This window comes from Megalopta genalis, chromosome 8, assembly GCF_051020955.1.
Source record: "Megalopta genalis isolate 19385.01 chromosome 8, iyMegGena1_principal, whole genome shotgun sequence".
Classification (NCBI taxonomy): domain Eukaryota; kingdom Metazoa; phylum Arthropoda; class Insecta; order Hymenoptera; family Halictidae; genus Megalopta; species Megalopta genalis.
The window spans coordinates 11,307,554-11,322,822 of record NC_135020.1 but is presented as its reverse complement, the minus strand read 5'-3'; the positions used below and the strand labels follow the sequence as shown (position 1 = coordinate 11,322,822).

The window sequence follows — 15,269 nt, the reverse complement described above, 5'->3', positions numbered from 1 at the left end:
GTGATTTCTAGTAAGAACCTGTTAAGTGTGAATGTTATTCCGTTCTTTTAAGTTGGAATGAAATTAGTTATTGACAATCGGTAAATATAAAAGCCGCAAGGCTCGAATAATGATATCCTATTAGGAAGAAATTACTCTACTAGGTACATGACCCTTCGAATCATGACATGTGGCCTTCAAATTGCCTTTGAATCGTGTCACGTGGCCTCCTAATTGCCTTTGAATTGTGTTAAGTCGCTACTGAATTGCCTTCGAATCGTGGCATGGAGTCTCCGAATTGCCTTCGAATCGTGTCATGTGGCCTCCGAATTGCCTTCGAATCGTGTCATGTGGCTTCCGAATTGCCTTCGAATCATGGCATGTGGCTTCCGAATTGCCACCGAATCGTGGCAGAAAGTTAGAAACAAAAAAGTTAAGTCATCGTTTTTATTATAGCTGCCTTTTTTACCGATTGATCCGAGTTTCTCCAAAAACGAGCCGCGAGGCCCTAAGAATCGCGACTTAGTATTCCCCGATTTGCCGGTTTCAATTCCAACCTCCGAACATTTCTGGGAGAAATTACTGTACTTTTGGACGAAATCGGGACTGTGCATCTGCGATTGCCTTTTCGTGCGCGCAGTTATCGATGATTAAATGTTGATATTGTTGCATCAGGAAGCGTTCGATTCGATACGCGATACAAAAAGAGACGCTCGAGAGGAATTAATCGCTCAAATATTAAATCAAACCGATACACAATTGACATCTAAATCTACACACTTCGTTCAAACGCATGAGCACGTTGTTATCACCACCTTGTTATCATGGGGCCTCCTAATTGCCTTTGAATTGTGTTAAATCTCTACTGAATTGCCTTCGAATCGTGTCATGTGGCCTCCGAATTGCCTTCGAATCGTGTCACGTGGCCTCCTAATTGCCTTTGAATTGTGTTAAGTCGCTACTGAATTGCCTTCAAATCGTGTTATGTGGCCTCCGAATTGCCTTCGAATCGTGGCATGTGGCTTCCAAATTGCCTTCGAATCGTGGCAAAAATTAGAAATAAAAAAGTTAAGCCATCGTTTTTATTCTATCATTACTACGTATTCGTATTAATGTACATCGGCATGCTAGCCGCTGTCTATTACATTGCAGTTATATCAATAAATAAATAAGTATGTAATGCACAGATCTCTCTTCCTACTTTTGTCACTGCGAATTTCCTTTCGCAGAGCATATCAAGGATACGAAGCTTTCGTAGAATCGTCAGCTTCGTTAAACCTGGAATGGAACACCGTGTCGAATTTAGATCCTGTTACGTATTTTATAGCGTCGTTCAGTTTTAACGCCAGCAATCAATCTGATTTATTTGAATGTTGAACGACGCCTTCGTAAGCCGTTTGCGAAATGGGAACTTTGCGAGACAAGAAGTTAATTCATTACTGCTGGATTGAACGATTCTAATAAGTACGTATATACGTACGAATAAAGAATCGATGCGTTCGTTAAGTCAATTTTCAGGTTCTGATACGATGCAGACCTATTGAAACGAAGAATTATTATTTCATCGTGCCCTAAATCGTGTTTTATTCCAGGACGAACACGTTAAATTTTTGTTCCGTTGGAAATATCGGGTCGACGTCCGAATTTTCGAGCAACCCGGTGCATCGATGAAAATGCAGCACGATCGAAAAACTACGGTGTGTAATCGAGGTCGACGTAATTTCGGGATTTCCCGTAATTCTAGCCGTTATCGCGAGAAATTCCGACCTTTGGTCGATTACCGGCAAACGACAATGTCTTCCCCATTCTAGCCTGTAATTACCAACTTCGGGAAGAAGTTCTTCCATCCGGAGAAGTCCCTAGAAGGAAGTACCCGGGGCTCCTCGAACGGAAATTTGTCTGCGAATCGACTCGGATTCGCGTGTTTGGATGCTGTAAGGTGAAGATTTGCTGAAACTTTATTCTACCAGGATCGAATCGACGACGCGGAGAAACGAGCTAATTATCCGACATGGCTACGCCCCGAGAAACTGTGGACTACTTTTTCTAATGAATCTAGAGCGAAGCTTCCCAACGGGCGCGCCACCACATCTGGAGAACGTTGAAATTTCAATTTCCAGTTACCTTCTGTATATTATTCTTTATAAGATTCGAGAATTACAAATTTTAATCATAGCAGTTCGCTAAGAATGAAATTGTGCATGCAACAATGCGTATCTCTGTTAGTGGGCATTGCAAAATTTAGGCAATTTTTAGTGTTACTTGGAGATACATTTTCAAAATGTTGTTCCAATATTTTCTGAAAATTACTGAAGTTGAGTAAACTGTATTTGCACTGTATAATACAATCTAATAATTGCAGTATCATTGCTATTGTTCCAATATTTTCTGAAGATTACTGAAGTTGAGTAAACTGTATTTATACTTTATAATACAATCTAACAATTACAGTATCGTTACTATTGTTCCAATATTTTCTGAAAATTATTGAAGTTGAGAAAACTGTATTTGCATTCTATAATACAATTTAATAATTACAGTATCATTACTATTGTTCCAATATTTTCTGAAGATTACTGAAGTTGAGTAAACTGTATTTATACTTTATAATACAATCTAACAATTACAGTATCGTTACTATTGTTCCAATATTTTCTGAAAATTACTGAAGTTGAGTAAACTGTATTTGCACTGTATAATACAATCTAATAATTGCAGTATCATTGCTATTGTTCCAATATTTTCTGAAGATTACTGAAGTTGAGTAAACTGTATTTATACTTTATAATACAATCTAACAATTACAGTATCGTTACTATTGTTCCAATATTTTCTGAAAATTATTGAAGTTGAGAAAACTGTATTTGCATTCTATAATAGAATTTAATAATTACAGTATCATTACTATTGTTCCAATATTTTCTGAAAATTACTGAAGTTGAGAAAACTGTATTTGTACTCTATAATACAATCTAACAATTACAGTATCATTACTATTGTTCCAATATTTTCTGAAAATTACTAAAGTTGAGTAAGCTATATTTATGCTCTATAATACAATCCAATAATTACAGAGCGCCACAACTTCTGTAAAAAATAATTTCTTATTTTTTAATCTTAATTTCCTAATTTATGCACTCTACTATTTATTATCTTGACAAAAAGACGGACAACTTTAAAACTCTTTGTACAAAGTCCAAATTATCAAACAACATTGTTCTTTAAATAAACAGTCATTGAACAAGTGTACTTAACATTAAAAGACATAAATGCGTCCACGATTAAATGGTTTTCATAAAGTAATCCGTAAAAACAAGAATCTCGATAAAAATCTGGAGTCCAGCCACCGTTTTCGGGGCCACATATATACTAACAAATCGACCACATATCGCTAACGACGGAATAAAACAATTTCCTAGCGAAACGTCCGCAGAGAAGACACGGAATGTTGTTGCACGCGGGGTTAAAAAAAGAAATCGAGATCGAATGCAGTCAGGATGCACGAGAGCGATGCAATAATCCGAAACCGTGGTCACGAAGTCATAATTCGAGTACCGCGTGTACACCGCCATACCCGATTACTTTCGATCGACCAATAGCTGTAACGTCGGAACCGCGAGCTACCATAAAATTGAGTTTCCAGTTGCCTTGAAGGTCGATTAACGTCCAATCGAGACCAGGCAACTCGATTATTTCCTGCAAATCGCTTTTCCTAAGGTCTTTACGAAGCCCGGATTTCCTCCCGAGCCAGACCAAGAGTACGCCGTTCCCTCGCGTAATTACCTTACCGCCGCATCGTGGTCGAATTGCCAAAAAAATTTCCACGAAATTCGTATCTTTGTGCGTCTCGCTTCACTCGTTGCAAGCGGGCCGGTCTTAGGTTTCAATAATCGCCGATAAACGGCTGGAATATACAGTAATGTCTCTCTAATTGACGCTCAGATTCTCCACAGAAGTGGACAATTTTGGAAGAGGAGATGCGATTATTCGAGCTTTGCGGTACGTTTTTATAGCCACGAATTGTCAACGATTACAAAAACGAGCTTCAAGGCTCGAATAATCGTGTCCCCTCTTCCCGAATTGTCCAGTTTTGTGCACGATCTGAGCGTCAGTAAGGGAGACATTACTGTACTTCGATGCTCGCAAGACGGATGCTTTTGAAGATTTTATGTCATCGGTAGACTAAATTCTATTTTTAAGGTTCTTCTAAGCTTGATCGTTTTATTAAATCCAGTACAAACAGCTAATGAGTCGAACTGATTACCGGAACATCAAAAATTAGGTATAGAAATACAAATTAGAAATACAAACGATTAAGACAAATAGCTAATGATTGGATCTGAAAATGGGAAAAGTATCAAAGAAGAAGTCAAAGGAAAGAGAACAAAAAATATCAAACGATATAGAAAAAAGGAAAAATGTAAAGTTAATTACCCTAAGAAAAACATGGCGTTAGCCTTGCAAGAAATTCGTGGAGGAACTCTGTTGCACAAATATCTCGGAAATATAACATTCCAGAATAACGCAGTAATCGGAGTAATCCACAGTATTTGGCACACAGTAATCCGAGTAATCCGCAGTATTTGGCACGCAGTAATCGGAACCGTCCGCAGTATTTGACACGCAGTAATCGGAACGTCCGCAGTATTCGGCTCGCAGTAATAGATACATAACCGCAGTAATATAGGCACACGTGTGAAAGGCTTCGCGTTAATGAAATTCGTGCTTTCAGAGATCCGATATTTCGAGAAAAATAAATATTCAAGTTAAAGGATAATAGGTATAGCTCAAGTCGTCAACTTTCAAAATTCTGTCAAAATTCTGTCAAAATTCGTCAATATTCTGTCAAAATTCGCCTTCATTGAGAAACCGCAGTAATACCTACACTTACCCTATAAGTTTCTGTGTTCACGTGTCCTGAGACAACGCCGTAATGTTCTTCACAATGTTCAATAATATAATGCAAAATCAAAATTTTCCTTGGCAATTTTCAGAAACAGGAGCTACACAAAAATATACATTCGCTTTGAATCATTTTAATAAGTCGAAGTAACAATATTCCCGAGGTCCTCGCAGTTTTGAACTTCACTTATACATTTTTATCATAAACGCATAAATAGGAACAGTTGTCAATTTATCGGCGTAAAAGGTCTTATTTCCTCTGTCAAAGCGCGCCGTCATTGAGGAACCGCAGTAATACCTACACTTCTAATAATAGTATTAATTTGATTCCATCTACAGTAAATTCTCCCTAATTGACGTGCAAATTCTCCACAAAAATGGACAATTTGGGAAAAGGAGATACGATTATTCGAGCCTTGCAGCTCGATTTTTATAGATGTTGACAATTCGTTCCTATAAAAACGAACCGCAAGGCTCGAATAATCGTATCTCCTCTTCCCAAATTGTCCACTTTTGTGGCAATCTGGGCGCCAATTAGAGAGACATTACTGCTCACCTCAGTTTTGTCCACGATTTTGGAAACCGATCGACTACTATGTGCCGGAAATTCGACAAAATCCCGAAAATTAACAGAACTATCACTTTATCGGTTAAATTAACCGTCGCGCGAGACTTTTTGCAGAAGCACAACGTCGTGACTCAGCCCGAAAAGTTCGCGGACAGATTCGAGGAGAAACGTTCGACAGAAGATGAAGGTTCGGTGGCGGAGAGGAACGATGGGAAAATTCTTTCCACGATGAACAGAGAGAAATAATCTTACAGTCTTGTCGCCCAGATTCCGCACTCTACACGTGAGATAGGCTGCCTTCCCGATCAGCGCAGTCACGTTCGTGCTCTGCGTGTGGTCGAACGTCGGCTCTGCCTTCGACTTCAGCCCGGATGGGTCGACCAGCAGCTGATTCCGTGGTTGACTCTGGCTCTGGTGTGGAACCATGTTGTCCATCGCCCGATCCCCTAAGCTGAGGGTATCTGTAACACACAGAGAGAGAGAGGAAAATTCCCCGTCACACTTTCTCTTCGTTTCTTTTCCACGTGCACGTCGAATCGAGCGTCTACAGGGTGTCCCAAAAATGTCTCGCAATCCGAAAGCAGGGGATTCCTGAGGTGATTTGAAGCAACTTTTTTCTCAGCGAAAATGCAATCCGCGGCTTCGTTTACGAGTTATTAACGAAAAACGGTGACCAATCAGAGGGAGAGATCATTTGGCGCGAGACGGCCGAGCCAACGAGCGCAACTGGGCTCCGTGCACTCGTTGGCTGGGCCGCCGCGCGCCAGCCGAGCTCGCCTCTTATTGGTCAGTGTTTTTTCGTTAATAACTCGTAAACGAAGCCTCGGAGAAAATTGTCGCAAAGGAAAAAGTTGCTTCAAATGACCTCAGGAACCTCCCGTTTCCAGGAATCTTCCAGATTGCGAGAGATTTTCGGGACACCTTGTATATCGATTCCCGAAGTCGCCGCGGGAGAGAAACCGAGACGCCGCTGGTGCACGACGCCCGTTCGTTCTCATAAGCAAGCGAATCCGACTTTGACTCTGTTCCATCTAGCGTAGAAATGCCGAGGCCACCGGGAATTCGGAACAGTGGTTCCTTTGGTAACGACCCTGGGCGCATTGGATCCTCATTCCCGTTTCTGTTTGTCTAGCCATCTGGCTAAGGAGCTGGTTTTCGAGCCCCGAAGTCGAAACGTTTTGACCTCTTTCCGCGGCATTCAAGAAAGTTTTTTAATCTCCGGCCCACATGTCAAAAAGTTGTCCTATCTGTGGGCGAAAGGAAAGGATCTCGATTGTTCCCGCGGAAAACGCCCTTATGATACCGCAGTTACAAGGAGTTACGCCGGCGTTCTCTCTCCGGTTTCCATCAAACTTTCCTAGCAAATTTTTAATAACCGGTGGCCCGCAGCTTTTCACGCGAAATCCGACGTTTTTCCGCGTCCGTCGCAACACAAACCGACAGCGAAATTCTGTTGATCCTCTTACGGTTGTAAACGCGTCCTACTCGCGTTCATCGTAAATGCACGCGATCGGTAATGCAATCCGTAAATGCACTAAACCTGCACTAGCTGATCGTAATGACCGGTTTCGCGCTTCTTGTTGACACTAGATTCACGGAGCACGAAAAACAGCTGTCTTGTATTAGTTTATAAAGGTGACAATGAGACATTTGTTCTGATTTTGAAGAAGTGTTATTGCAACATTTGCTGTAAGTAACGTGTAAGTTGAATAAATAACTCATAAATGTATCTTTACGATTTGAACAATCGTAAATTGAAAAATTAGTGTCATTTTGACGGGTTCTGTAAATCTAGTATTGATAAAATTTTCTCGTATGTATGTTGTGTACAAAAATGTTTCGAATGGAAGTTCTTTAGTAGACAGAGAAGCATGCACAACAATTAATTTTTTGCTATTTTCCTTTCTTATCAAAACATAAGAGTTACCTTGCGTCTCTTTTAAATATAGATTCTATTAAATATCGAGTAAACGATTTTGATTATTAAGGTGCAAGATTTCACAAATGAATATTTGTCTAGATATTTAGCCGATTTTTAATGCAAGATACGTTGAAAATGTTGTCCATTGCAATCGGTGCAAGCAACTAAATGCAGTAAATTCGTCCTAATTTTCCTGCAGCTTGCAAACGACAATGGACAATTTAGGAAGAGGAGATACGATTATTCGAGTCTCGCACCTCGTTTTTATAATTGTTGATAATCGGCAACTGTAAAAATGAGTCTTTTCCCAAATTGCCAATTTGTCTTTACAAAAATTACAAGGGAGAATTTACTGTACAGTTTTATCACCGTTATACAGCAACACGCGTTAATTACCTTAAGGGCTAAGTGGATTTAGTGTTCAAGAAACTTCGTTAGTTTATTCATTTGTGTCTATATCTAAAATATCGCGATAATTTATAGTTACGTAAACGATTGAAAGCAGAAAATATGCAGCTAAAAGGAATCGAACGACTTATTAAAATATACCGAATCAGACATTACGTTTGTGAATGAAGTGAATCAAAGTGCTCCCAATTAAGATACCCAATGTCCACTGATAGTAAAGCAAAGATTGTAATACTATCGTTAAGAGTAAAGTTCGCTGAATATTACGGAACAGATTGAGTAGCTAAATTTTATAATATGCATAGAGGAAAGTTTGCTTTTTGTTATTTAATTCCGAAGAAAAATTCTTTAGAGACTTGTCCATTTTTGTGCGCAATCTGAGCGCGAATTAGGGAGAAATGACTACATATCTAAAATATCGCGATAATTTATAGTTATGTAAACGATTGAAAGTAGAAAATATGCAGCTAAAAGGAATCGAACGACTTATTAAAATATACCGAATCAGACATTACGTTTGCGAATGAAGTGAATCAAAGTGCTCCCAATTAAGATACCCAATGTCCACTGATAGTAAAGCAAAGATTGTAATACTATCGTTAAGAGTAAAGTTCGCTGAATATTACGGAACAGATTGAGCAGCTAAATTTCAGAATATGCATAGAGGAAAGTTTACTTTTTGTTATTTGATCCCGAAGAAAAATTCTTTACAGAGTTCCATTCCATTGAAATGTTTCAAATCGCGGCGGTTCCATTCGAACCGAATTCACAATATTGTTTTAGCACAGTGAATGTACCCGATCGCGATTCTGTGTCGCAAGACTATCTATTGATCTCTATATACCTATCTGGTCACCAATCTTTCTCTCTCGATTTCTCTCTCTCTATCTCTTTCCCTCTCTCTCTCTCTTTCCCTTGTTTCCTCCCTCCCGATTCTCTCGGCTTATCGCACCCTGTATCTATCTTGCTCCATTTGTTCTCCCTTCGCTATCTCCTACACTCTCGTTCCTCCCCACTTTTTTTGTTCGCGCGTTGGCTTCTTTTTTCCATAGCGCACGAAATCGCTATAGCGCGACTAGGTTCTTTTCTCCCCCTTTTCTCTCTCTCTCTCCCTCTCTCTCTCTCTCTTTTTCTAGAGACATTGAAACGACCGTGTTAATAGCGATCGTTGCAGAAATGGAACGCATCAGAGTATAATTTCTCGTGCGTGGAAACCTCCATTTTCCTCGGTCGGCGTGCAACGATGCGTTCCGCGAACGCGGGCGCGGTTAAACTCCCGTCGAACGATGCTTTTAAATATTCGCCGACGACTGGAGAGAGAGAGAGAGAGAGAGAGAGAGAGAGAGAACTGCAGCCAAGTATTTGCATCTCGAATGAAACTTTTCCTTTTCTTAATGCGCCGCACGCTCCCCTTGGTTGGGCAAGTTCGATTGATTATCGATTTTAGAGTAAACGGAAACAACGATGGAAATTTATTCCAATGTATATATTCGTTTCCTGATGATGCGAAGAAGGAAACACGAAGTAAATACTAACAACTTCGCCGTGATTAATAGGCTGCGATTCAAATTCTCATTTGCGTACGTTATTTTATGAAAATTGGAAATTAGTAGAAAAATTTCTCTCGTCAAATAGGAGATTGTTCATTTAAAAGAAAATAAAAGTGCTGTTAGAACTTGTTGTCTCTCTATAGTACAATTTTTGTAGATATAGGTATAGCAAAAAGTTTATCTAACATGAAATTAGAATATCTCAATTTTTGTTTATAAATGAACGACGAATTAACAAAATTGAAGTGTTTGAATGTTTTCTGACGTGTGAAGTAAAACTTGAAAATCATGATAAAAGAACAGAAAAGAGATATTTTTGCAATATTCTGGCTAAGGATAAAATTAAACTAAAAATCGTAATAAATAATTATGTAATTTCAAAGTTACACCGAGTTACAGAGGGTTAATTAATACGTTTCTTTTGCATTTCGAACACCTCCACATAGCGTAAAAGTATAAAGATGCGTAGTATGGTGATTATACAGGGTGTCACATAATTATGTTAACAAACGGAAAGAAGTGATTCTTCGGATTATGTGGAGTAACGTTTTCCTTAGCGAAAATGCGATCCGCGGCTTCGTTTACGAGTTATTGACGAAAAACGCTGACCAATGAGAGGCAAGCTCGAGTAAGCGCGCGGAGCCCAGTTCCGCTGATTGCCGCGGCCGCTTCGCGCCAACTGATCTCGCCTCTCATTGGTCACTGTTTTTCGTCAATAACTCGTAGACGAAGCCTCGTAGAACATTTTCGCTAAGGAAAAAGTTACTTCAAATGACCTCAGGTATCATCCCCTTCCGGCTGTTAACATAATTATGGAATAACCTGTATGGTGATCACCAAATTGATTCAATTAGAATAGTGGAAACGGTTACTATAAGGTGACCAATTGTAGCGACTATGATTTATTTTCGAACATAATTAATTTTACATTTATCCACTGATACACATTAAATTTTCTTTGCCTCAAAATAAACAAAATAAAAGAAGAAAATATTTCAAAAAGAATATACAATTAATTACACCCACAAAGAAACCAAACTAACCGGTTCCACAATTTCACTGCGATCGAAAATCACTTTTCACATTCGCGAAGATATTCCATTGTGAAAGATGACGGAACATCGCATAGGAGACTAACACCCCGCGCATTATACTTTTCCACACGATGATGAATAGACCGCGGATTTCGTGAATCCTCGCCAAAGAGGACTAGCCGAAATACGATGCATCGAAAACGCCTGCATTCGAGGACTGTACCTTGAAGCGAAGCGATCATCAAGACCGAACAAGTATAAGCGAAAACGATATCGAACAAGGGTCGAAACTGTCCGAGTATCGATTAACCAGCGACACAACAATATCAACGGTGCACGTCCGCCGATATAATTTGGCCGGACCGGGGATATAGCGCGGTGGCCGAATTTCGAGTTCGAATTTCGCCAGTAAATTTCGCGACTCTTCCTGCGCCGCGCGGCCGCGGCCTGTTCATGAAAACGTTTCGCGCGTTGCGAAACGGCCGCAGAGGTCCGTCCGGTGAATTGTAACCTTTACATTATCGCAGCAGGCGAATATTAATGTTCCTTTATTTCGCTATTTGCATGGTAATCGTAATTGCCGGCCGTTCCGTAGGTACATCGAGCCCCGCGGTCGCGGGTTTCGGGCTCGGCCAATGGAGATCGGCTAAAAATTCGCAAGCGATACGCGCGGCATTTAATCATCGGTCGCGTCGCGTCGGGGCGGGGCGGGGCGCGGCGATTCCGCTCGCCGGAAAGGTAACCGGCGTGCTCCTTTTAATAAACGGCGAACGAATTTACCGTGTTACCACCCTGAACGGCCAATTACTCCCGATGGGCTCGCATAAAAAAGCGCGCTCCTTTGATGCCTCCCTAGGCAGACACTGTCGCGTCGTTGATCTCCGCGCCGAACTGCCGTCCCGCCCGAGCGGGACGAAGAATTCTTGAAAGAACGGGTGAAGGTAAAGAGCGCCCTTAAGCGCATCTAGTTAAATATGTTGTTGGAGGACGCTGCCGGGCCCCGGCAAGAATGGAGGCCCACCCTCCCTCCCTCCTCCCTACGCCCCGGTTCTCAATAGGAAAGCGCATACAAAGTGCCTATAGCTCACTCCCCGCAGGAGAACCATAATAGCCGCGGGATGTGGCCATAGCCGGAAGGAGATTGGATGGAATTAGATTAGATCAGAGCTCATTACACTTCGGCTTAAGAGTGAATTAGGTAGAGAATGGGACGGCCGAGAGATCCGAGAGCAGCATGGAAGAGAGAAAGAGAGAGAGAAAGAGAGAGGGAGAGATCCACGACGCCCAAGGGGTCCCTCCGCGTATCTTCCTCCGCTGTTTTTCTCGTAATCCATCACACGCCGGCCTGAAAAGAAACTCCGATACACTCGTGTGTCCCTAGGAAAACGCGTATGCAGCCGCGAGCCCGTTATAAATATACATGACCCGTGGCCCTACCCTCTCGGCTCGATGTTCCAACTGCTATGGTAATTTCCTGGCGTGCGTCGCGCGCGCGTTCGAGCCACTTTTTCAATCGCGCCTACCGCGCCGGCGAAACCGCCGACTCGCTCGTTGTTGACCCGACGTGTAAGAGAAATGGCTAAATAAGGCGAAACAACGCGCGCCGGGTTAAATTCGTTTTTGCGATCGGGCAGCGTGATCGGCCGCGCTGTCGTTAATTAATAAATTAATGAATTAATAAAATTCGTTACGCTTGCACGCCGATCTCTGGATCTTGACGGCTCGAAGCGAGTTCTTTCTTCTTTTTTACGTTTTCTCGTTTCAGGAACGTATCCAGGTGCCCCGATGGAATTCGCGAAGCTGTTGAAGCTGTGAAAGGATCGAGGACTCCGGGCTGAGACAGCGAAAAGGTGAAAATTTGGCTGGTCGACCCGTTAGCACTTTCGAAATTATTGCTGGGATTTATCGTCCGAGGTTGACACGTTTTGAAGATACGAAAATTCTTAGTTTCACGAAAATCTCGAATACTTTTTCTTTTTTTCGCTTTTTTTCTTTCTTTTGGTGAGCTGTGAAACCTCTTACGGGGTTATTAGCAATGTATTTTGTAATGTATTATTATATATTATTACATTATATTATATATTATTATAATTATATATTACTAATATATTGTTATGAAATTACTGTTACATATACGATAGATTATACAATATTATTACATGTCACTTTGGATACGTGAAACTTGTCAAGTGCTGTATTTAACGCTCAACGACGTATGTCGTGCTTTTTAAGGAATTTAAAGGTTATTAGAAAATTATTAGAATAATATTTAAGATTATATTAGAAGATTATTAAAATAATATTTAAGATTATTTGAAGATTATTAGAATAATATTTAAAATGATTAGAAGATTATTAGAATAATATTTAACATTATATTAGAAGATTATTAGTATAATATTTAAGATTATTAGAAGATTATGAGTATAATATTTAAGATTATTAGAAGATTATGAGTATAATATTTAAGATTATTAGAAAATTATTAGACCACTAGAACAGTGGTCGAATGTATGCTGTACAATAATGTCTCCCTAATTGACGCTTAGATTGCGCACCGAAATGGGTAATTTCGGAAGAGGAGATGCGATTATTCGAGCCTCGCGTCTCGTTTTTACATTTACCGATTGTCAACAACTGTAAATTGTCAACAACGAATAATCCTCCTCTTCCCAAATTGCCCACTTTTGTGTAGAAACTGAGCGTCAGTTAGGCAGACATTACTGCAATCTCACCTTCTTGATCATCACCTTAATCAGTAATAACTTGCAATAAAACACAACTTGTGGTAAAAATTTCACACGTGATCCACTTCTTGTGGACCAAACATAATTCACTGGTAAAACTGTAAAAACGAGCCGCGAGGCTCGAATGATGATATCTCCTTTTCCCAAGTTGCCCATTTTTGTGTAAAATCTGAGCGTCAATTAGGGAGTATTTACTACAGTTGGTAGCGATTTCAATGGCCTTTTCAATTGCCAGACATTCCGCGGATTGCGAATACTTAATTTCACGTCGCATCGCAGCACCTATTACGAATGATCGAAAGCAGGATTCGTCGCCAGCGAAGAAGAGCTTCTTGCGCGGCAGATCCATACGTTTCTTGGGAGGACATTAGTACGACTCTTTTAATTTGTATTTGCCCGAGGGTAGAAACTCCATACAAGGAGCCGGGGATTATAAGCAGCAAGAACTTCGCGCCGTTAATTGCTTTTCTCTCTCTCTCTCTCTCTCTCTCTCTCTCTCTCTCTCGCTCTCTCGGCCCCGTTACCGGCGCGGCGACTGCGTTATTTAAACACGCCACGCGATCAGTAGAATAGCAATATAATAAATCCGTCGCGCGCCTAGTAGGGTGACACCTCTAGATATTTTATGCGCTTTACCACCGGGCACGGTTTAATTAATTCTGTAGCTGCGACTAAGCCTCAAGAGCTTATAACGAGCTTCCCCCCCCCCTCCCCAGCATACCGGTGACTGCTCTTTGGCCCCCTTCGCGGAACTCCGCCACCGTCTGTCTACTCTTCGCTCGCTTGTATCGACTTCCCGGCAACCGCGTCACCAACATATTGCACCGTTCTCCTAGAATGTGTCTGATAGTCGGCGGGTCTCGCCGTTTCGACAATTAAACGCCGCCATTTGGATCATCTTCCGAACACCGACGTTACGAGCGCGCTATTAAATTCTTCGCCTAGATTCGCATGTTCCCCTCCTCTCCCTCGAGTTTCTCGCTTTGGCAATCGCGAAATTTCAAGCACAGCCACGCGCGCGACGCAGAGATCGATCGAAAAACTGCGTCGGAATTTTCAGCGAGACGCGGCGAACGATTGCGAACGATTCGCAAAGCGCGATTTTGATGCCTCGATTTTGATACCTACAGCTTGTGCGATGTGGATTATTTTCTTCGTGGTTTTATGAATCGTTCTTGCACCCGTCTTGCTTGCACAAAATGAATATTGTGCAAGTTCTTTTTTTATTATATTTTATTATACAGGGTGTCCCAAAAATGTCTCGCGAGCCGAAAGTAGGGGATTCCTGAGGTGATTTGAAGCAACTTTTTCCTCAGCGAAAATGCAATCCGCGGCTTCGTTTACGAGTTATTAACGAAAAACAGTGACCAATCAGAGGGCGAGATCATTTGACGCGAGACGGCCGAGCCAGTGAGCGGAACTGGGCTCCGTGCGCTCGTTGGCTGGGCCGCCGCGCGCCAGCCAAGCTCGCCTCTTATTGGTCAGTGTTTTTTCGTTAATAACTCGTAAACGAAGCCTCGGAGAAAATTGTTGCGAAGGAAAAAGTTGCTTCAAATGACCTCGGGAACCTTCCGTTTCCAGATTGCGAAATATTTTCGGAATACCTTGTATATTTTATTATTATTTCTATTATAAATCTCGGGCGAGATTTATTCGCTGTACAGTGAAGCGAGCGTACTTAATCGTGGGTTATTTACTTAATCCAATCCAATTGCTTAATTCAATCAGACGTTATAATGAAAATGGCAAAGGGACTATATAAATACATTGTTGTTAGTTTCAGGGATCGATTGATTTTATGTTGAACAGTGAACTCAAATACGATAAACCTTTTTTAAATTATTGAATGTACACCCCGTTCCAAAAGTGTTAGAACACCTGCTGTAACTTTTCATGCAGTTTAGTATTAAGTTTTATGACATCGTATTATCGAAAATACATATTAAGTTACAAGTGTTTGTCACTTATGCAATCAATTAGTTTAACCATTTATTGCATTTTGCTTATTTGGAAGTGTATGCTGACTTTATTTCGTACGATATGTTTTCTAAATATATGGCACATTCTACAAAATACGTGGACCCAAATAGAATAAGAAATAATGGAAATACTAATAAAAGGAATGCCATAATTAGTCGAGGAAGTAATGAAAAAACGCGG

General features: G+C 40.9%; 1 protein-coding gene across 1 annotated transcript in view; it reads right to left on the bottom strand.

The window, feature by feature from the left end:
• Window positions 1–15,269, bottom strand: part of LOC117227878 (zwei Ig domain protein zig-8) — a 93,015-nt gene that overhangs the window by 39,600 nt on the left and 38,146 nt on the right. Inside the window, exon 2 of the mRNA XM_033483421.2 lies at window positions 5,702–5,910. Coding sequence (XP_033339312.1) covers window positions 5,702–5,910 — 209 coding nt within the window. The remainder of the gene's footprint in view (window positions 1–5,701; window positions 5,911–15,269) is intronic.